Below are 15236 nucleotides of genomic sequence, written 5' to 3' on the forward strand. Positions count from 1 at the left end.
GTGCAAAATCATTCTAATGGCTGAGACTTGGCCCTCATCTTTTGTTGTTTTTCTGTTCTGTGCATATGGTTTCTTTATGGTACTGCCAAAATGTCCCTGTTGCTCAGCAACAGCAAGCTGCAATAGCACCAGTTGGAGGAAATCTGCTGATTTACACTGGTCATAAACTGTGTACTTTTACCCAAGTGAAGAGTGAAAGCTAGACTTTGTAGGCTTGCCTCCCTGGGGCACGTGTTCCTGCGTGGGGGGATGTCAGTTCAGACACCAAAAGATATCCTTTTCCATCACAGTTTGACAAATGGAGAGGTGCATCATCTGGACATAACTTTACCCCATCTAACCCCAATCTGGGGGCCTGTCTAGCAAGTCCTCACCTGGTCTCGAGAAGGTTTCCAGCTCTGCCTGTAGCTCTGCAGGCACAACACTGTGCCTTTGGTTGATCATGCCTCCTGTGCAGGAGCAGACTTTACACTTGCTCTTTTAAGAAGGTATTGATGCAACAAAATGCCATAAGTGCAAAGAGCAGAAGTTCCCTAAATATCCCCCATACACCAATTTCGTAATTTTATTTTCCAACGTCTTCTAGACTACTTATTTAAGAGATAACCTGTTTTTTGGAAGACCTTAGTGATGATAAATAGAGAAAAACTTATACCAAAGTAAAAAAACTATCAATACTTGTTTTAAAAATTATCTTCACACAGTATTATGTAGATATTTACCAAGTAAAACATAGGAAATGGTACATTTTTACAAGTGGTCTCTGGAGTGTCAGTCATACAGAAATACTGTCAAACATCTGAGAACCTAATACTTCGCCAGAAAATACTTCCAGCAGTTCATCCCAGATATTTTTCACTGGTATCTTTTTGATGTTCATAAAAAGATGTATTTTTTTCCCAACCTCAAAAAATCAGCGGTAGCACTGTTCACAGGCTACATTTTATTTCCACTGCTACAAGAACAGGTTTTGATCTGCTTTTCCAGGAGCAGCATTACTGCACATAGTCTAATGCCAACAGAAGGACCTGATCATATGGAGTATTTGTGGTGAAGATGTCAGCTTCATCGTGAGACGAAGCCTCTAAGTAAGGCAAGCAGAAAGGCGGCTGAGTTAGCACCCACTGAGGTGACCTGCACTGTGGGGTGTGAGGTCAGCTTCTTCCTTCCCTACCTGCAGACCTTGGGAACCTGGGCAGAGGCAGCACAAGGCTGGTCTGCTGCAGAGCTCTGCTACATCCATCAATCCCCAACCACCCCTCTTCCCACCACGGAATGCCAGACCAGAAACTTCAGCAGCAGGCTGGGACAGTGCAGCATTTTGCTGCTTGATATGTGTAGGCTGAGGGGGACGGTGGAGGGAGAGGTGTCAAACGCAGCTCAAATTGGTTCTACTTGTGCACAGACTGAACAGAGCCATTTCACTGCATAGGAAAGGGACAGGAATGACTTTGCTGCTGTCCCCCCCCTTGCTAACCCATGACCAAGTTCAATTTTTAAGAATAATCATGATATCAGCATAAGATCATGACATTTACTACTGTTTTGTTTTGTTTTGTTTCGATTTTTTTTTTTTTTTTGGTTGGTTGGTTGTTTTTTTTGTAGAAAAAGATTTTTTTAACTGGCATTTGCTTTCTTGGCCTTCAGTTTACAGACTTTTCTCTTCACCAGGGAAGGCCTGAAACATTTTTTTTTTTTTTTTCAGGAAATGTTAAAGCCTAGTGGAAACTAAAACATCCAAAAGGTGGGACTGATAGACACCCCCTCCCTGCCATTGTTGTGATTTTTACCACAAATATTGCAAGTGTTAACTTGCAAGTGTAATGCTGCCTGCAATTTATCTATGTTCATCCTGTTTGCGGTGGCTGCTAATGCACATCTCCCTCCACCAGGCTTGAGAGATCCTCCAGGTAGAATTCTGCACCACCTATTTTCTACTTAGCATAGCGTACTCTTTATTCCACTTCTCTGCTACTATGAAGCTCTCTAAGATGTACCCTGTTGCTTCTGTAAGCTGGCTTTAGCCATTAATTAGGAGTTCCATCAGATGGTGAAAGATGCTCTGCTCTTTATTGCTTTATGTCCAATTGCTGTGACTTGGATTTCACAAACAAGATTTTTCTTTTCAACTTCTAATTCATTTCTCCACTACTAAAAATTAAAGTGTCTTTTCAGGCATATATACTTTTTAAATCATTACAGATTGGTCTTGGGAAAGGTCCTTCCAGCACAGCACAGTCCTATCTAATCAGCACAGAACAAAAGAATGTGGTGGAAAAAATCTATCCACTCAGAAGGTGGTGATATTTTTGGTCTTTTGACTTTGTAGCACACAAATCATGTTTTTTGGAGAAACACCTTGCACTCTTGCCTTAAAATCTACAAAATATTTCTCTTCTTGGGTCCTTATACTTCACAGCAAGACCTCTGATGTTTCTTCATCTTCAGATAATAAGCTCGGTTGGCTTCTGGATAGGTGACTTTGGAGAGTGGCAGCTTGTAGATGGCAGAGTAGTTTGTGGTTATTAATAGGAAGGTCAGTGCAGACAAGCAAAAAGACCAGGTTCCTGATGGCACCCCAAACTGCAAAAAAAAATACGTATCACCTATTTATGATGTGTTTTTCTTTCAAGGTCCCCCAGCCCTTGAACAAAACTCAGAGACAGGCAGCTTGGAACAAGCTTTCTCAAGGAGGTCTTGACTTGGTTTTGCATGGAGTCCCACCCTGAGGAGGCAGGATTTCTTTATGAGATCCCGACATTTTGCATTAACCTGGGACATCTACTAGCTCTGGTGAGAAGGTTGCCTTCTCTTTGTGCATCTGTAGTGGTGTTGGATGGAGATGAGATGGGAGTGGATGGGTATGAGACAAGAGTAGATACCAGAAGCATTCAGCTTTTCCCTGGGCTTCTTTACTGACTGCTTTTTGGCACCTGCATGAAGCAATTAAACCAAATTTGAGGTTTCTTTATGTGTGTAGACGGCTCTTTTCTCAATTGCTTTGAGCATGAAGTGTAGACACATACAATTATCTCAGAAGTGTTGAGGGCTGAGCTGTGGAAGTTCATGCAAACTCTGAGGATAAGAAGTGGTGATGGTTGTAAGTGGCCTGCTTCAGTGGGAACCACACCAACCCCCTGGGCAGGCTGTGTCTCCTTCCCCAGACCAGTTCTGCCTTTGGCTGAATTGTTCTCTGAGTCTTGGTGTTTTGCTTCACAAGCCAGGAAAATATACAGTGTTCAAATCTGTCTTTGGAACAAAGATGTTATCTAATATACTACTTACCACAGACAACATGTTAGTCATTGCTGCTCCCAGGTAGGCACTGAAGAGCGCTGTGAAAAAGAAAGGTGAGTTCAGTTGCTCATGGAGGGGACCATCAAGGATGAACATCTCTCACACTGCCTTGGGTAGCTCAACTGATGTTTATGACCATGCCTGGACAGCCTCCTCTCAAAGCTCTGTCCTTTGAACTGTGTCCCCTCCAACCTGGAGCTCATGGAAAGGGCAAAACAATAAAAGAACTGGAGTGATGAAAAATGTGACTATGGAAACAGAGGCTTTTGAAAAATGCACTGATGTGAAAAGTATGTAGCTTGATGGATGGGGTTAAATAGGAAGATAACCCATCCACCCCCATCTCTCCTGCCTCTAGGGCTATATGGTGGGTCAATGAGATACAAAGCTAAATCTTTTTTATATGAGCACTGAATGAGCGATAGTTTCACTCCCAGCTCACTGTGATATTGAAATTTCATATGGAATTGCCTTATAAATAATTCTTCAATCATTTTGTGTTGCCTAGCTCATGCCTTTGGTATCCATTTCAAAAGACTGGGGAAACTATACTGTCTAGCTACAGCTGTGGACTGATCTTGAGCTCCAGTTTTCTCAAAGTTTAGATATGTCCTTCTCCAAAGAAGCAATTTGAGGTGGTATCTATGATTGGAAAAAACAGTATGATTCATCCAGCAATGTTGAACAAGCACAATTAATGCCTCAAAACTAAGTATCTCTTTTCAAAGACCTTAGTTAATCAGCATCCACTGATCGTGTCTCTTGTTTTGAACACAGCTCTTGGCTGAAAGTGAAAGCACTGTTTTTATTTTGTCAGGTTATGTTAGAGCAATGGCTCCAACATCTGGCTCAATCATTGGTCAGCCTCCCCTAAGTACATCTGCCTGTGTAAAGGTGTCCATCTGGCTTCAGCCCACCTCCAGTATGAATGCATCTTGTCTCACTTCAAAAGGGAATGGAACAGTAGTGAAAATCCATCAGGTACGTACCACAGGCAATTGCCAGCAAATGTGTCTGCCAGGTGAAAGCGTAGAACATGCCTCCGATCGCAACACATGAGAGGGAGCTGTTGTAGCCCCACAAGCCAGAGTAGATTTTTCTAAAAGGTGTTGCTAAGCTCAGCGCTGGAAAATAAGTCAAAGATGTGTCATTCCTTGGCCAAAGAGATAAAAGCAGTTGAAAAATGGTACAAATCCAGCTTTTTAAGGGCCTAGCCCACATACGTACACAGAGTTCCTATTTGTAGTTGTGTTGCTATGATCTAGGACTAAAGCCACTTTAATCTAATGCAGTCATGGCAGAATTTCCTCGGTGCTGCTGAGCTGAATTCGGCCGTGCGATTTCAGCAGAAGATATATGAGTGAGTGAACGTATGTGTGAACCTTAAATGCATCCCTGAGGCCTGCACGTTCAGACTGATGGCTATGACTTTTATTAAGCTGCTCCTAAGCCCATCAGAATATATCCAGAAATGAAGTATTTCATGATAAAAAATTGTTTCAGCCAAAAATATGCTTCTTTCTTCTGAAGATTTCTATCATAAAATGAGTAAAAGAATGGGGAAGTCAATCAAGAGAATTCTTAAAACAGAATAGTATGTATATTTTTTTTTCAAGCAGTCATTCTCCAATGGAAATAACATTTGTGACTGTAAGTGGTGCACTCATTGCAGTTCCTCTTTTATTCTCCATGCTTTTATATAAATCTGTGACACATGTGAAATCCTTACCTGCCAACATCCCCACTGCTGATCCAATTGCTGCATGCAGACAAATGAGTGGAGAAGAGATAAATAAAGCAATCAGGAAAATTCCCCCAGCCCAGGGGTTATCACAGCCATAAACCTGACCCACCCCAACTGGAATGGATTGCAGAAGCTGCAGAAATTAAAAAAAAAAAAAAAAAAGAAAAAGAAAAAAGAAAAGATAATTTGTTATTTGCTTTATATATATATTTTTTTTTTTTTAAAAAACCCTATTTTTCTTGTTCCTGTTCAACATTTATTGGATGCAGTTTCTCTTTCTGGACTGTAAGTGGAAAGTTTGGACACTTCTTAGAAGATATGAAGTCATTTCCACAGAGTTTCCCCTTCAATGAAAGTGAGTCATACTTAGCCATGAGCTCCTGTGATATTAAAGCAAAAACCTGGCAAAGATAAATGTCTTTTGTGAAAGGGTTTGCTCACCATCTTTACATGTGCTGCTGCCTTGGCCATTTTTGCGTGCTGTTATGGACCATGGCATTGAATCTGGGAAATGGAAACGTTCAGGAAGATTATGGCTTTGGAAAGATGTTCACCACTGAGTCTGCAGATCCAAGGGTGAAATGGCCAAAAATGGCTTGGCCAGAATTACAAGACTTTATTCAGGTAAGGCTATATCCCTGATCTACTTCTGTACCTGAAACTCCCTTGGGATTCCCTAGGAATATGCATGAGAGTTGCTGGGTTGGTGGGACAGATCTCGCCTTGGTCACAGCTTAGAGATGGTTTTGAGACACTTTTCCTCAAAATGTTATGTTCCTCACTGTGGAACAGTCCATTTATGATCTCCATAAAATTATGCACCATGGTAAACGTTCTTTGAGAAATGTCACTAGTGTGGATTGCTATTTAGTGTCAATTAACTTCCTTTTCTTAATAACTCCCTGAGAACCCCTCAAAATAATCCACTGAGCCTCAGGGGAAAGCTAATACTCTAGTATCTATATCATTACGGAGGCGATGCAGGAGAATAAAATGTTTATTTGGAAAAGTCCCACTTGAATATTAACTACAAATATGTGAACATGTGCCTGCACTCAAGTTTGTAACCATTCTTCCATAGTAATATCTGCTTGCTCACTTCTAATCAGAAAGATGCAATTTTAAAAATACAGCACTCTGTACATGGAAAACTAAAATTAACCAGTGAGATAACTGGTAGAATCAGCATAAGCTTAGCTATGGGGCCCTGATCAGTATACACATGGTAATGGATGATTAGATTCTAGAGATTCTTTGAAGATTATAATATATACATTTAGATCCAACTGCATATGAAAGATACCAAAGAGATTCTTAATTTCAAGCTGTCAAAAATCTCAGTTCCTAGCATAAACCATTAAGTTTTGGATAACAGCTATCTTATAAACACAATTTTGTATTGCCAGGACATAATGCAGTAACGTATTGAAAGATAATATGATTCTATACTGGTTTTATTTGTAAATGGAGAAGGCTGTTATCTTTAAGATATCCTACCATCGGCATTTCAGCATCAGTCCAAGTGATGTTTGGAGTTGCTGTTGCAGGCTGAATGACAGTTGTAGGGAAGAAGAGGTTATGGGGTCCTGATGCAGCCAGATAGAGGGTCAAGGCCAAGTTGAAAGGCAAGGTGAAAACAGGCAGATCCCACTTACAGAAGACTGAACCCAAAGCACTGGTGAAAACAGGGCTGAAAGAAGAACAAAATGATCTCAAGAGGAGCTTGACATCTGGGGAAAAAACCCAACACAACAACAAAAAAACTGCAGGAAATTCACTCTATTTTTTATAAAAAGCTGTTTCATTTCCTCAGTCTTTCAGATACAAACAGAGTTTTGCTAGGGTCACTCAGTAACTTTCTTACCCTTCCCAGGGCAGTTAGTAAGTTACAGATTCCTATTGTGTTATGCAATATATGTAGGTGAATTTGGTGACCATGAAGGAGCCAAGATCCTTCACTTGTGTGGAGAATCCAGTCATTTATTGAAGTTACTTCCCAGCTCAGTGTCAGCGTTTACTTTTTTCTTTTAGCACTTGAAGTGGATTGAATTTAGGACACCCATGTCAGGCCTGAGTAAACTGTGAAGAAGGCCCTGTGTCCTTGTTCAAGCTTACAGATCAAGATCATTAGAAGAAAGGGCTGATATCAAAGGTATGCTTATTAAAGTGAGTATAACACCACATTAACTCCAGCCAGACAGATGATATGTGTGGTTTAGCAGTCTCCAACTAGACATCTGGGGGCCAAAAAACAGCTTTCAAAAATTTCGCTGTCCAAATACCTAGCAGATTATGGTGTCATATATAAGAGTAAAGTATTATTAGTTGTTTGTTTTCATTAGCATCAACCATCATGTCTTGGGACCACTGAACAGCTTCTGTGCCTGGAGAGGTAAATTTTCTTGACATTTTTATATGATGGCTTAAATAGATGAAACACTTGTGGTTGATGGTGGTAGGCAATGGTGAAAATAATGTTCCTCTTGAGACAAAAACGAATTGACGCATCGCAGCAATATGGCTAACATTTAGGGCATTGAATTACATATGGTCAACCATCGATTTTCCTTTTCCCTGTTGGGTTTATTTGTGATTATGTGGGTATTTTATTTGTTTTGGGATTACATTTGAGTTTAAAAGTACAAATAATGATACAGATTTAGTAGCACATAGGTGCCAGTTGTGTTTCTTTCTCACTTTAATCTGTATAGTGCGTAAAAATACAACAGCTCTGTCTCAGCGTGAGGCCACCGGGGCCGAAATAAGAAGAGGAGCCATCTGACTTACCACATCATGGACACCAGTGCTACCGGTAGTAGAAGCCACCAGTGGTAGTCTCCCTTAGCAGAGAAGACAGCCATGAGCAATCCCACCAAGACCCCATTATAGCCGTACAGGCCTGCTGATATGGCTGATCTGTATGAAGGAAACAACCATCTTGAAATCTTCCCCCCCATGTACATTCTTTGCTTGTATCACCCCTGCCCTCCCCACGTGGCTCTGTGTGATGACGACCTGACAAGGCTCATGCATCAACCTTCAATTTCACATGCTCGTGGGCCATGTCTTCTCAGCAACTATCCCTTTTGCAGTTATGTCCAGTGTCCCTTTGCACCAGATGCAGGCGGTGGGAAGATCTCTCTGGTCATACCAGATCAGATATGTAGCTAGTGAAGGCTGGATATGTGCTTTTCATCCATGGAGCTTGTTTAACACAAAAGCCATCACTGAAGTGACAGTCTGGTTTTGAAGGGGAAAAGGATGGATTTACCTGTCCTGACCCAGAGCAAGTGCTGTTGAAGTTGAGACAACTGTTCCTAAACAGCCCGTGAGTGTCCACCACGGGTTCTGCACCAGGAAGCCAGCAACCATGATGAGCCCACTGAAGGGATTGTTGACAAACATCACTTGGGATATCCCACGCAACACCCAGTCAATAAACTGGATCATGAGAGGTTTATCTGGAAGAGATCAAATTAAATAATGAAAACCCCAAAACTCCCAAATATGCAGATGATACTGATTTGGGATGGTGTTTTTTGAAACTCAGGAAGAGTTTTGGCAGTGGAAATTGGCAGCACAACTGAAGCAATAAATCAACAAGATTGTAAAACCTGACTGGGATTTATTATGGTCTATACTGAAGTCTTACAGCTGGAAAGCTGGGATGAACAGTGTGGTTGCCAGAGTCCCCTGTTATAAAGTACCCTGGACTGGTTTCATGTGAACTGGCTAATTTATGATGTCTATGCCTCAGATGGCAAATCATGTATGTATCCTGTTGGTGATTTATTATGGGGACCAAACACACCTACCTATGTGTAATTTAATTTCACAGTGGCATTAGGCTTGACAGCAACTGCTCAACTGAAAGGACAGGGAACGTTATGAAGAATGGCAAAGCACAGAATAGCCATCCCAGGCTGTGTTCTATGGGACTAAATTTGCTTTGCACATGGCATGTTGGGAGGTAAATGTCATCTCAGTCATCCTCAAGATTTAAGCAGTATGTGGATCTCTGCACAAAGCTGATTTTTTTCCCTACACAATGGAAATAAATCAGGGCAGATATAGTTTCTGTACTACTCCAACTGGAATCATGTTGCTGAGAAGTTACTTATTACTCCTTTGATGTAATTCTTCTTTGGAATTCCCTAATTAGTCATGATGAAATAGCTTTACCTTTTAACCAGGCTCCAAATTCCTTCATGTCTCCAGTGATGTACCCGAGAGCTCTGCAGACTCTCTTCCCAACTTTGCTTAGTGGATTCTGCTTTACTGGCTTTCTTTCTGCCTTGCTTTCTATCTTCAGATCAACACTGTTTTCCATGTTCATGTTCTGACCCTTTGGTAAAATTCAAGGAAAAAAAAAAAAAAAAAGGTCCATTACAATGCCTCTTACAGATCCCTGTTTATTCTACTACGTACTGTTGCTCACCATATGTAATTTTGGAGCCAGAAAGAGGAAAATCCTTACTCTGAACACCCGATTCTCATGTCTTCATGAGCACATTTCCTCTTCATGTGTTCCTGGGACCATGCTCTGTCCTTCCAGACTTTCATGCAGTCATAGATGTGAATACCAGAAGTTACCACTGAGCCTTGTGTCATAGTAGTATCTCACCTGATTTTAACACCCTGCTTAGCTATACTGTGTTTTCTAGAAATCAAACAATTCTCGATTTAAAAGGTGACTTCAAGAAGAGCAAGACAACATTAGGAGACAAGGCTTCACCAAAGTTAAAGGTTACCTTAAGATTCAACTTGATAGAAGCTGAACACAGAAGTTGGTAGTTGTACCACAATCTAGGAAGCTGCTTCAATGATTAGGTTTCCCTTGCTGCTTAACCCATATTTACAGTTCAAATTTATCCATCAGCCATCAATAATAGGTGCCTAAACTTAGGTTTATAGTCTCTATACCGTCACCTATTGGGATCAGTTCAGCCTTTCTCATGAGCATGGGCTTAGCTTGGGGGTTGTTCATGGTGGTCTTACTCCATTAATCATATGCATAAATAATTTTTTTTCTCTATTGGATTGTACTTTTAGCTGCCCCATCTTTAGAAGTGTCCAGCACCAATTTAAAAGATTAAAGGCCAAATTCAGAGTTCTTGCTTTCTATTCTGCCTTAGTCATGTTGCCTTCTATCTGCCAGCTGCCCAGTAAGGTGTTAGGTGGTCAGCACTGGCCTACGTTCTTCAGCATAAGACAAGGTAGATGACCACATATTGGAACCAGTAGTAAGAAACTGTCAGAGATTAATGAAAAGACCCTTGTTACATTTAGCAGGCACTATATCAAGACTTAAATAAGGTAGGGGGGAGTTATAGGACAAACAAAGTTATTAAGGCCTGAATAAGCTGTTTGGGCTATCCACACGGGGCTGGCAGAAATGGGAGATCTTTGGCCTGGGAGCTGCTGGAATACCCTGTAGCACCTCATACTGCTCTAGACAGCTTCAGTCAGGCATGTGCATCAGAGACTTCCATATAACCATAAACACTGGATTTTAAAAACAATGTCTTACAGCCAATTTGTTATTTGCTTAAGGGCCAATTCTCAACCTTAAGTTAGCAAATAAAAAAAAACAGCCAAACCTTTCCCCAGAGTGTACTCAGTTTCCTGAAGAGTAGGAGTAATTCCTGGTAATTGTCAAGACAAAGAAAACGTAAGACCAGGTACATTGTTGAGTGAATGCAGAACCAGAGCTGCAAAGCTTGTGCAAGAAGCAAAGAATTTAGGTTGTGAGTTAATAGTCTGAATAAGATGATACAGGCACGTAATTATTGGAGTTAGTCTTGAACCATTTGCAACTTCAGTAAAAGCCTTCTTGGAGGCTTGGGAAGAAAATTCATACTTCAGAAATAGAGGTGCTGAGTACTTAATCTATAACAGCCTCACCCCTGGGCATTACATTTTCAGACCCAGATGTGTGGTTAAGCAGCTCTGAGTCTGTTTAGGAGAATGGCTGGTTACTGTATATCCTGACCAGTTTCTTTCTGTGTGCTATTGGAAGGCTGATGGTGACATTTCGGGAAGTAGTAAATATTTGCACAACTAACAAATAGACATTTTCTGCCTTCTGGAAGGGCCCTGCTAATGCAAGGATAGGTTCCACATGAAAGAGGCTGAAGATGGGACCAGTAAGTAGAAGAGTATGAATTTGACTTTATATAGGACACAAAGGCAAGGAGCTTAACTAGAGGAGGAAGAAAAGAAAAGGATGAGAGTGTTGCTAGGAATGGCGTCTCAATGCTGGAAGGCTTTTTCCTGGCTCAGTTATAATTCATTACCTTGATTCATTAACCTTCACTTTTCTCATATTTTATTCTGAAGTAATAGAATAAGTGAATTGGATGCACTTTCAGTTAAATCAAAATTTCCAGCCAAGATAAATGCTCTTCATTTGGTGAAAGTGCATTTACATTTTCAATTTAAAGAATATTCCTTTTTATATAACTTAGGCTTTCTCTGTTGCTAATCCATAAATTTAAGGGCTGTTGCATTTGCATTTGCAGAGTGATGTTGTGTGTCCTGTGCTAGTATGCCCCATGTGTTTCCCTGTATGCTGAGTGAGCAGCTGTTTGCACCACAGGAGTCTGGAGTTGTTTTGCAGTGCGGGATGTAATGCGCACGTGAAGGCATGTCAGAGTCACTCTCTGGTGCACTTGCATGGTGGAGAAGAAAACCAGCCAGCCCTAATTCACCAAAACTTTGAGTTGCTTTGCTATAGGAAGGCACTAAAGTGCACACATAACTTCCCAGTGAGGCAATGTGAGTTCAGTGCTTTGCTGAATGAATGAGAAAGAACTTCTCCCTTAGTGAGTTCCTGAGCGGAGTTTTGCTTCTTTCTTGTGCAAGGTAATTTTTACCCTGGGATATGTAATAATTACATGCTGTAATTCCCTGTGAGATATAATATCTTTCATCTGCTCTGTGGCAGATACTTGTCTGTTGGCAGAGTATGAGCCATGCTGCACTGTGCAAGTCTGGAGAACTCCTTTGCATGGGGTTTTCATGGGCGGGAATGAAGTCAGATCGATGCATTTGGCACAACAAAAAGACCAGGTGACCGGGTGAGTCACTTCCACCAGGCTGGCTTGAACTTCACCCCCCGATGAAGGCTGCGTCAATGCCGTGCCTACCTGTTCTTCCACAGTATTTAAAATCAGAGTGCCTGTGGGGTGATCATGGGCACCTTCTGGCCAGTGGTCAAACTCAAGTTCATTATGTCCCTGTCCATCAAAAGATGTGTCTCTAGAGAGGAGTCACATGAACTTCAGTTCATCTTTCCTATCAGCTTTCCTATCAGCTAAAGGGGAAAAAAATTACAAAACTCCTCCATCACCTGCAGAGCAGCCTGGTATGTAGTGGGTAGGCTAAGAGCACTCTTTGTTCCAGGTGGGGTTTCTATGAAACCTTATAGATCCAGATCCAGCCCTCTTGGCTTCATTGTCACCCCAAATCACATCCCGGGTGCTGTGTGAGGGCTGCTGTGTGCGGTGGTTTGGCTGTCCCACAGCCATGGCTTGTCCCATCTGTCCACAAACGCAGAGCATGGAGGACCTGCACTAATTCTGCTTAGGTGCTCAAAGAAAGTATAAAGGAGCAGTAAACCACTTGGAAACTGGCACCAGCAGATAATTTTTTGGGGGGCAATTTTAATAATTTTTGGTATTGTAAGAAGCAATAGCTGCCGCATATGCTCATATTAAAGATCTGCTAACACTTTATCTTGTTTGAAGGAGTAGGTGATAGCAGCCATTTTAAGAAAGAACAGAAGACATGGAGATGTTCAGAGAATTTTAAGGCAGTGATGTTTGAATTTTAATTCAAGCTGAAGTGTGCACGTTCTGATGGAAATTGCATGAAGGCCAGTCTAAAGTAGGTCTTTTGAAGAATTGCTATCAAAGTTATGTTAACATGCAGTTCTCAGTCCAAATGGGCTTTTTTGTTTAGTGGACGAAGGAAGGAAATGGAAATAATTATGGAAGGAGTATTTTGCTGGAACAGACTGCTTGCCTTCCAAGGGTGTTGGAAAATGGGATTTCTATGACAGAGTGGGACAGGATTTTTATTTTTTTTTTATTTTTTTTATTTTTTTTTTTTTATTCCTTATTTCTATTATGGGAAAGTGTTTATCTCACATTCTTAACTAAAGACTGTGTATGTCCTGCTTTCAGGCACACAGCTTGAAGTGCACTGTCTGATCTCATATGTGTTCTAGAGAGGTTCTCCAGACATGCATCTGGTAGAAAATCCAGTGTGGGCTACCGATGCTAGTGTGTAACTGGTGTGATACAGGAGCAGCAGCAGGACCCGGGCAGAGTGAATCTGAATGTGATTTTCGACTCTGTGGTGCAAGTGCTGATTTACGCTCTTCTGCAAGTGCAGAGGAACTATTTAAAACTATTTTCCCATGGTGTACTGTGGGAAGTGAGAGCTAGATTTGGGGCACTGCTGCCTTTCTCAAGTGATTCCAGATGTCTGTTGCCTCCCCTTGCCTAGATATCTTTGTGCTGTTGGATAATATCTCTCTGTCATCCTTGTTAAGGATGCTCATGTAAGCAAAAAGAAGTTTTGCAGCTAAAAGTGTCTAAATACTTTTGTATCAGCTATGAAATGGAACCCGTGAGAATAGAAAAGGAAAAAAAAAACAACGGATGTTTCTCTTTCATCGAAACAAAATCATTACAGAGCCAAGAAGCTAATCTCTTTTTTTTTTTTTTTTTTTTTTTTATCATCTTTTCAGAGTTAATAAATGTTCTGTAGCAAAGCACTGGTGTTATGCAACTTCACGTCTCCCTAGATCAATTTCTCTTCCACTTGTGTACACTTCTTCCATGTCACGCCATACCTACGGCATCTCAGTAATGCCTCGTTAAAGCTGCAGCAAAGCAGACTCCATGCTGGTGCTGCACTCCTTCAACATCTGGCCTGCGAATACTTTTTTATTCACGTGCTGAAATGGAGACAAGCCTGATCGCACATTCATTATGCGTTATGCATGGTAAGAGTGGTGCTGTGCTTGCAGAAGGGAAAGGAACAGAGGCTTTTATTTGGCTAGTTGTTTTAATTCTGCCAGATAATAGTTATTTCCAAGCTAGTGCCTGTGCTGCTAGTGGCTGGGCTTTTATCTCTGAAAATGTAGCAAAGTTATCTAGCACTTTCTCTTATTACTGGAATTTTCCTCTCTCCCTGACAAAATTCAAGTTGCTTTGTAAATCAAGAGGATTTAAATTACTGTGTGGTATTTGTTTGTCCAAGGAACTGCTACTGCACAATTACAGTCATTGTATCTTACATTCTCTGAATTGTTGCTGTGAAGTGTGCAGGCAGCCAGCTCTGGGTGCAGCATGTTTTCAGAGGAATTCCTGCATCCAAGTACAATAGGAGGAAAGGGCCAGATTCTCAGAAACTCTAATTCCAGCATAGACTGTGTAATCTTACCAGGGGTTCAGGAAAACTGGATGAGTACAGTCTTGTGTTATGTATAGGAACACACGCATGCACAAGCACACTCGCCAAAACAGAGAGATTATAATGCACATGACCCTCACTGAAAAAGAAGTTCAAGTTTTCCTGTAGAAGATACATTTCAAAGCATTAGCTCAAAAGAAAGCTTATCCCTCAGATTCAAATATTCATTAAATTCATTTGCAATTCAGTTTTCAGAGATCTGTCTCTCGGGGACAGAGAAATCTGTAGACACTATCACATTAACTGTATATTATTACTATCTGAGCTTTTTCCATTTTGCAGAATAGAAAGGCAGTAAAGGGAGATGTTAAAGAGTTCCAGTGAGTTTTGCTTTTTTTTTTTTTTTCTTTTTTCTCAAAAAGTTCAGCCAAGTGGTCTAAGCAGTACTAATAAATCCTCACCCTGATAGAAAATTCTCAATATTTGAAATTCTTGTGACATTCTCTAACCTCTTTGGTCCTCTTAAGCCTTAGCTGCTCTCACTCTGAATGACTGCTCACACGCTATTTGTTAGGTCTTTTGGGGGGGAAGAGAGATCCAGGTAAGTCACTAAGTCAGCAAGAGGGTGCATATTTATTGCTGTGCATTAAAAGGAAGGAACAGAGTGCTCTTACCTCTCTGATGAGTTCAGGGGTAGCTGTTGCTTTGCTGGCTAGAATAGAAGGGAAACAAGGCTGAGAAAGTGGGAAAAAAGAATATGCCCCACCAGCTT

At 41.1% G+C, this 15236-nt stretch overlaps 1 protein-coding gene across 1 annotated transcript; it reads right to left on the reverse strand.

The window, feature by feature from the left end:
• Nucleotides 1-2046: 2046 nt before the first annotated feature.
• LOC116965873 (urea transporter 2-like) lies at nt 2047-15229 on the reverse strand. Its single transcript, XM_033011212.2, has 9 exons — nt 15139-15229; nt 9224-9386; nt 8313-8502; nt 7829-7957; nt 6539-6731; nt 5027-5174; nt 4287-4421; nt 3286-3335; nt 2047-2583 (listed from the first exon to the last, which is right to left on the reverse strand). The coding sequence occupies exons 2-9, from the start codon at nt 9375-9377 to the stop codon at nt 2407-2409; spliced, it is 1176 nt and encodes a 391-aa protein (XP_032867103.1). The 5' UTR covers nt 9378-9386; nt 15139-15229; the 3' UTR covers nt 2047-2406.
• Nucleotides 15230-15236: the final 7 nt, after the last annotated feature.

Source organism: Tyto alba, unplaced genomic scaffold, assembly GCF_018691265.1.
Source record: "Tyto alba isolate M040663 unplaced genomic scaffold, T.alba_DEE_v4.0 Super-Scaffold_42, whole genome shotgun sequence".
NCBI classification, from domain to species: Eukaryota; Metazoa; Chordata; class Aves; order Strigiformes; family Tytonidae; genus Tyto; species Tyto alba.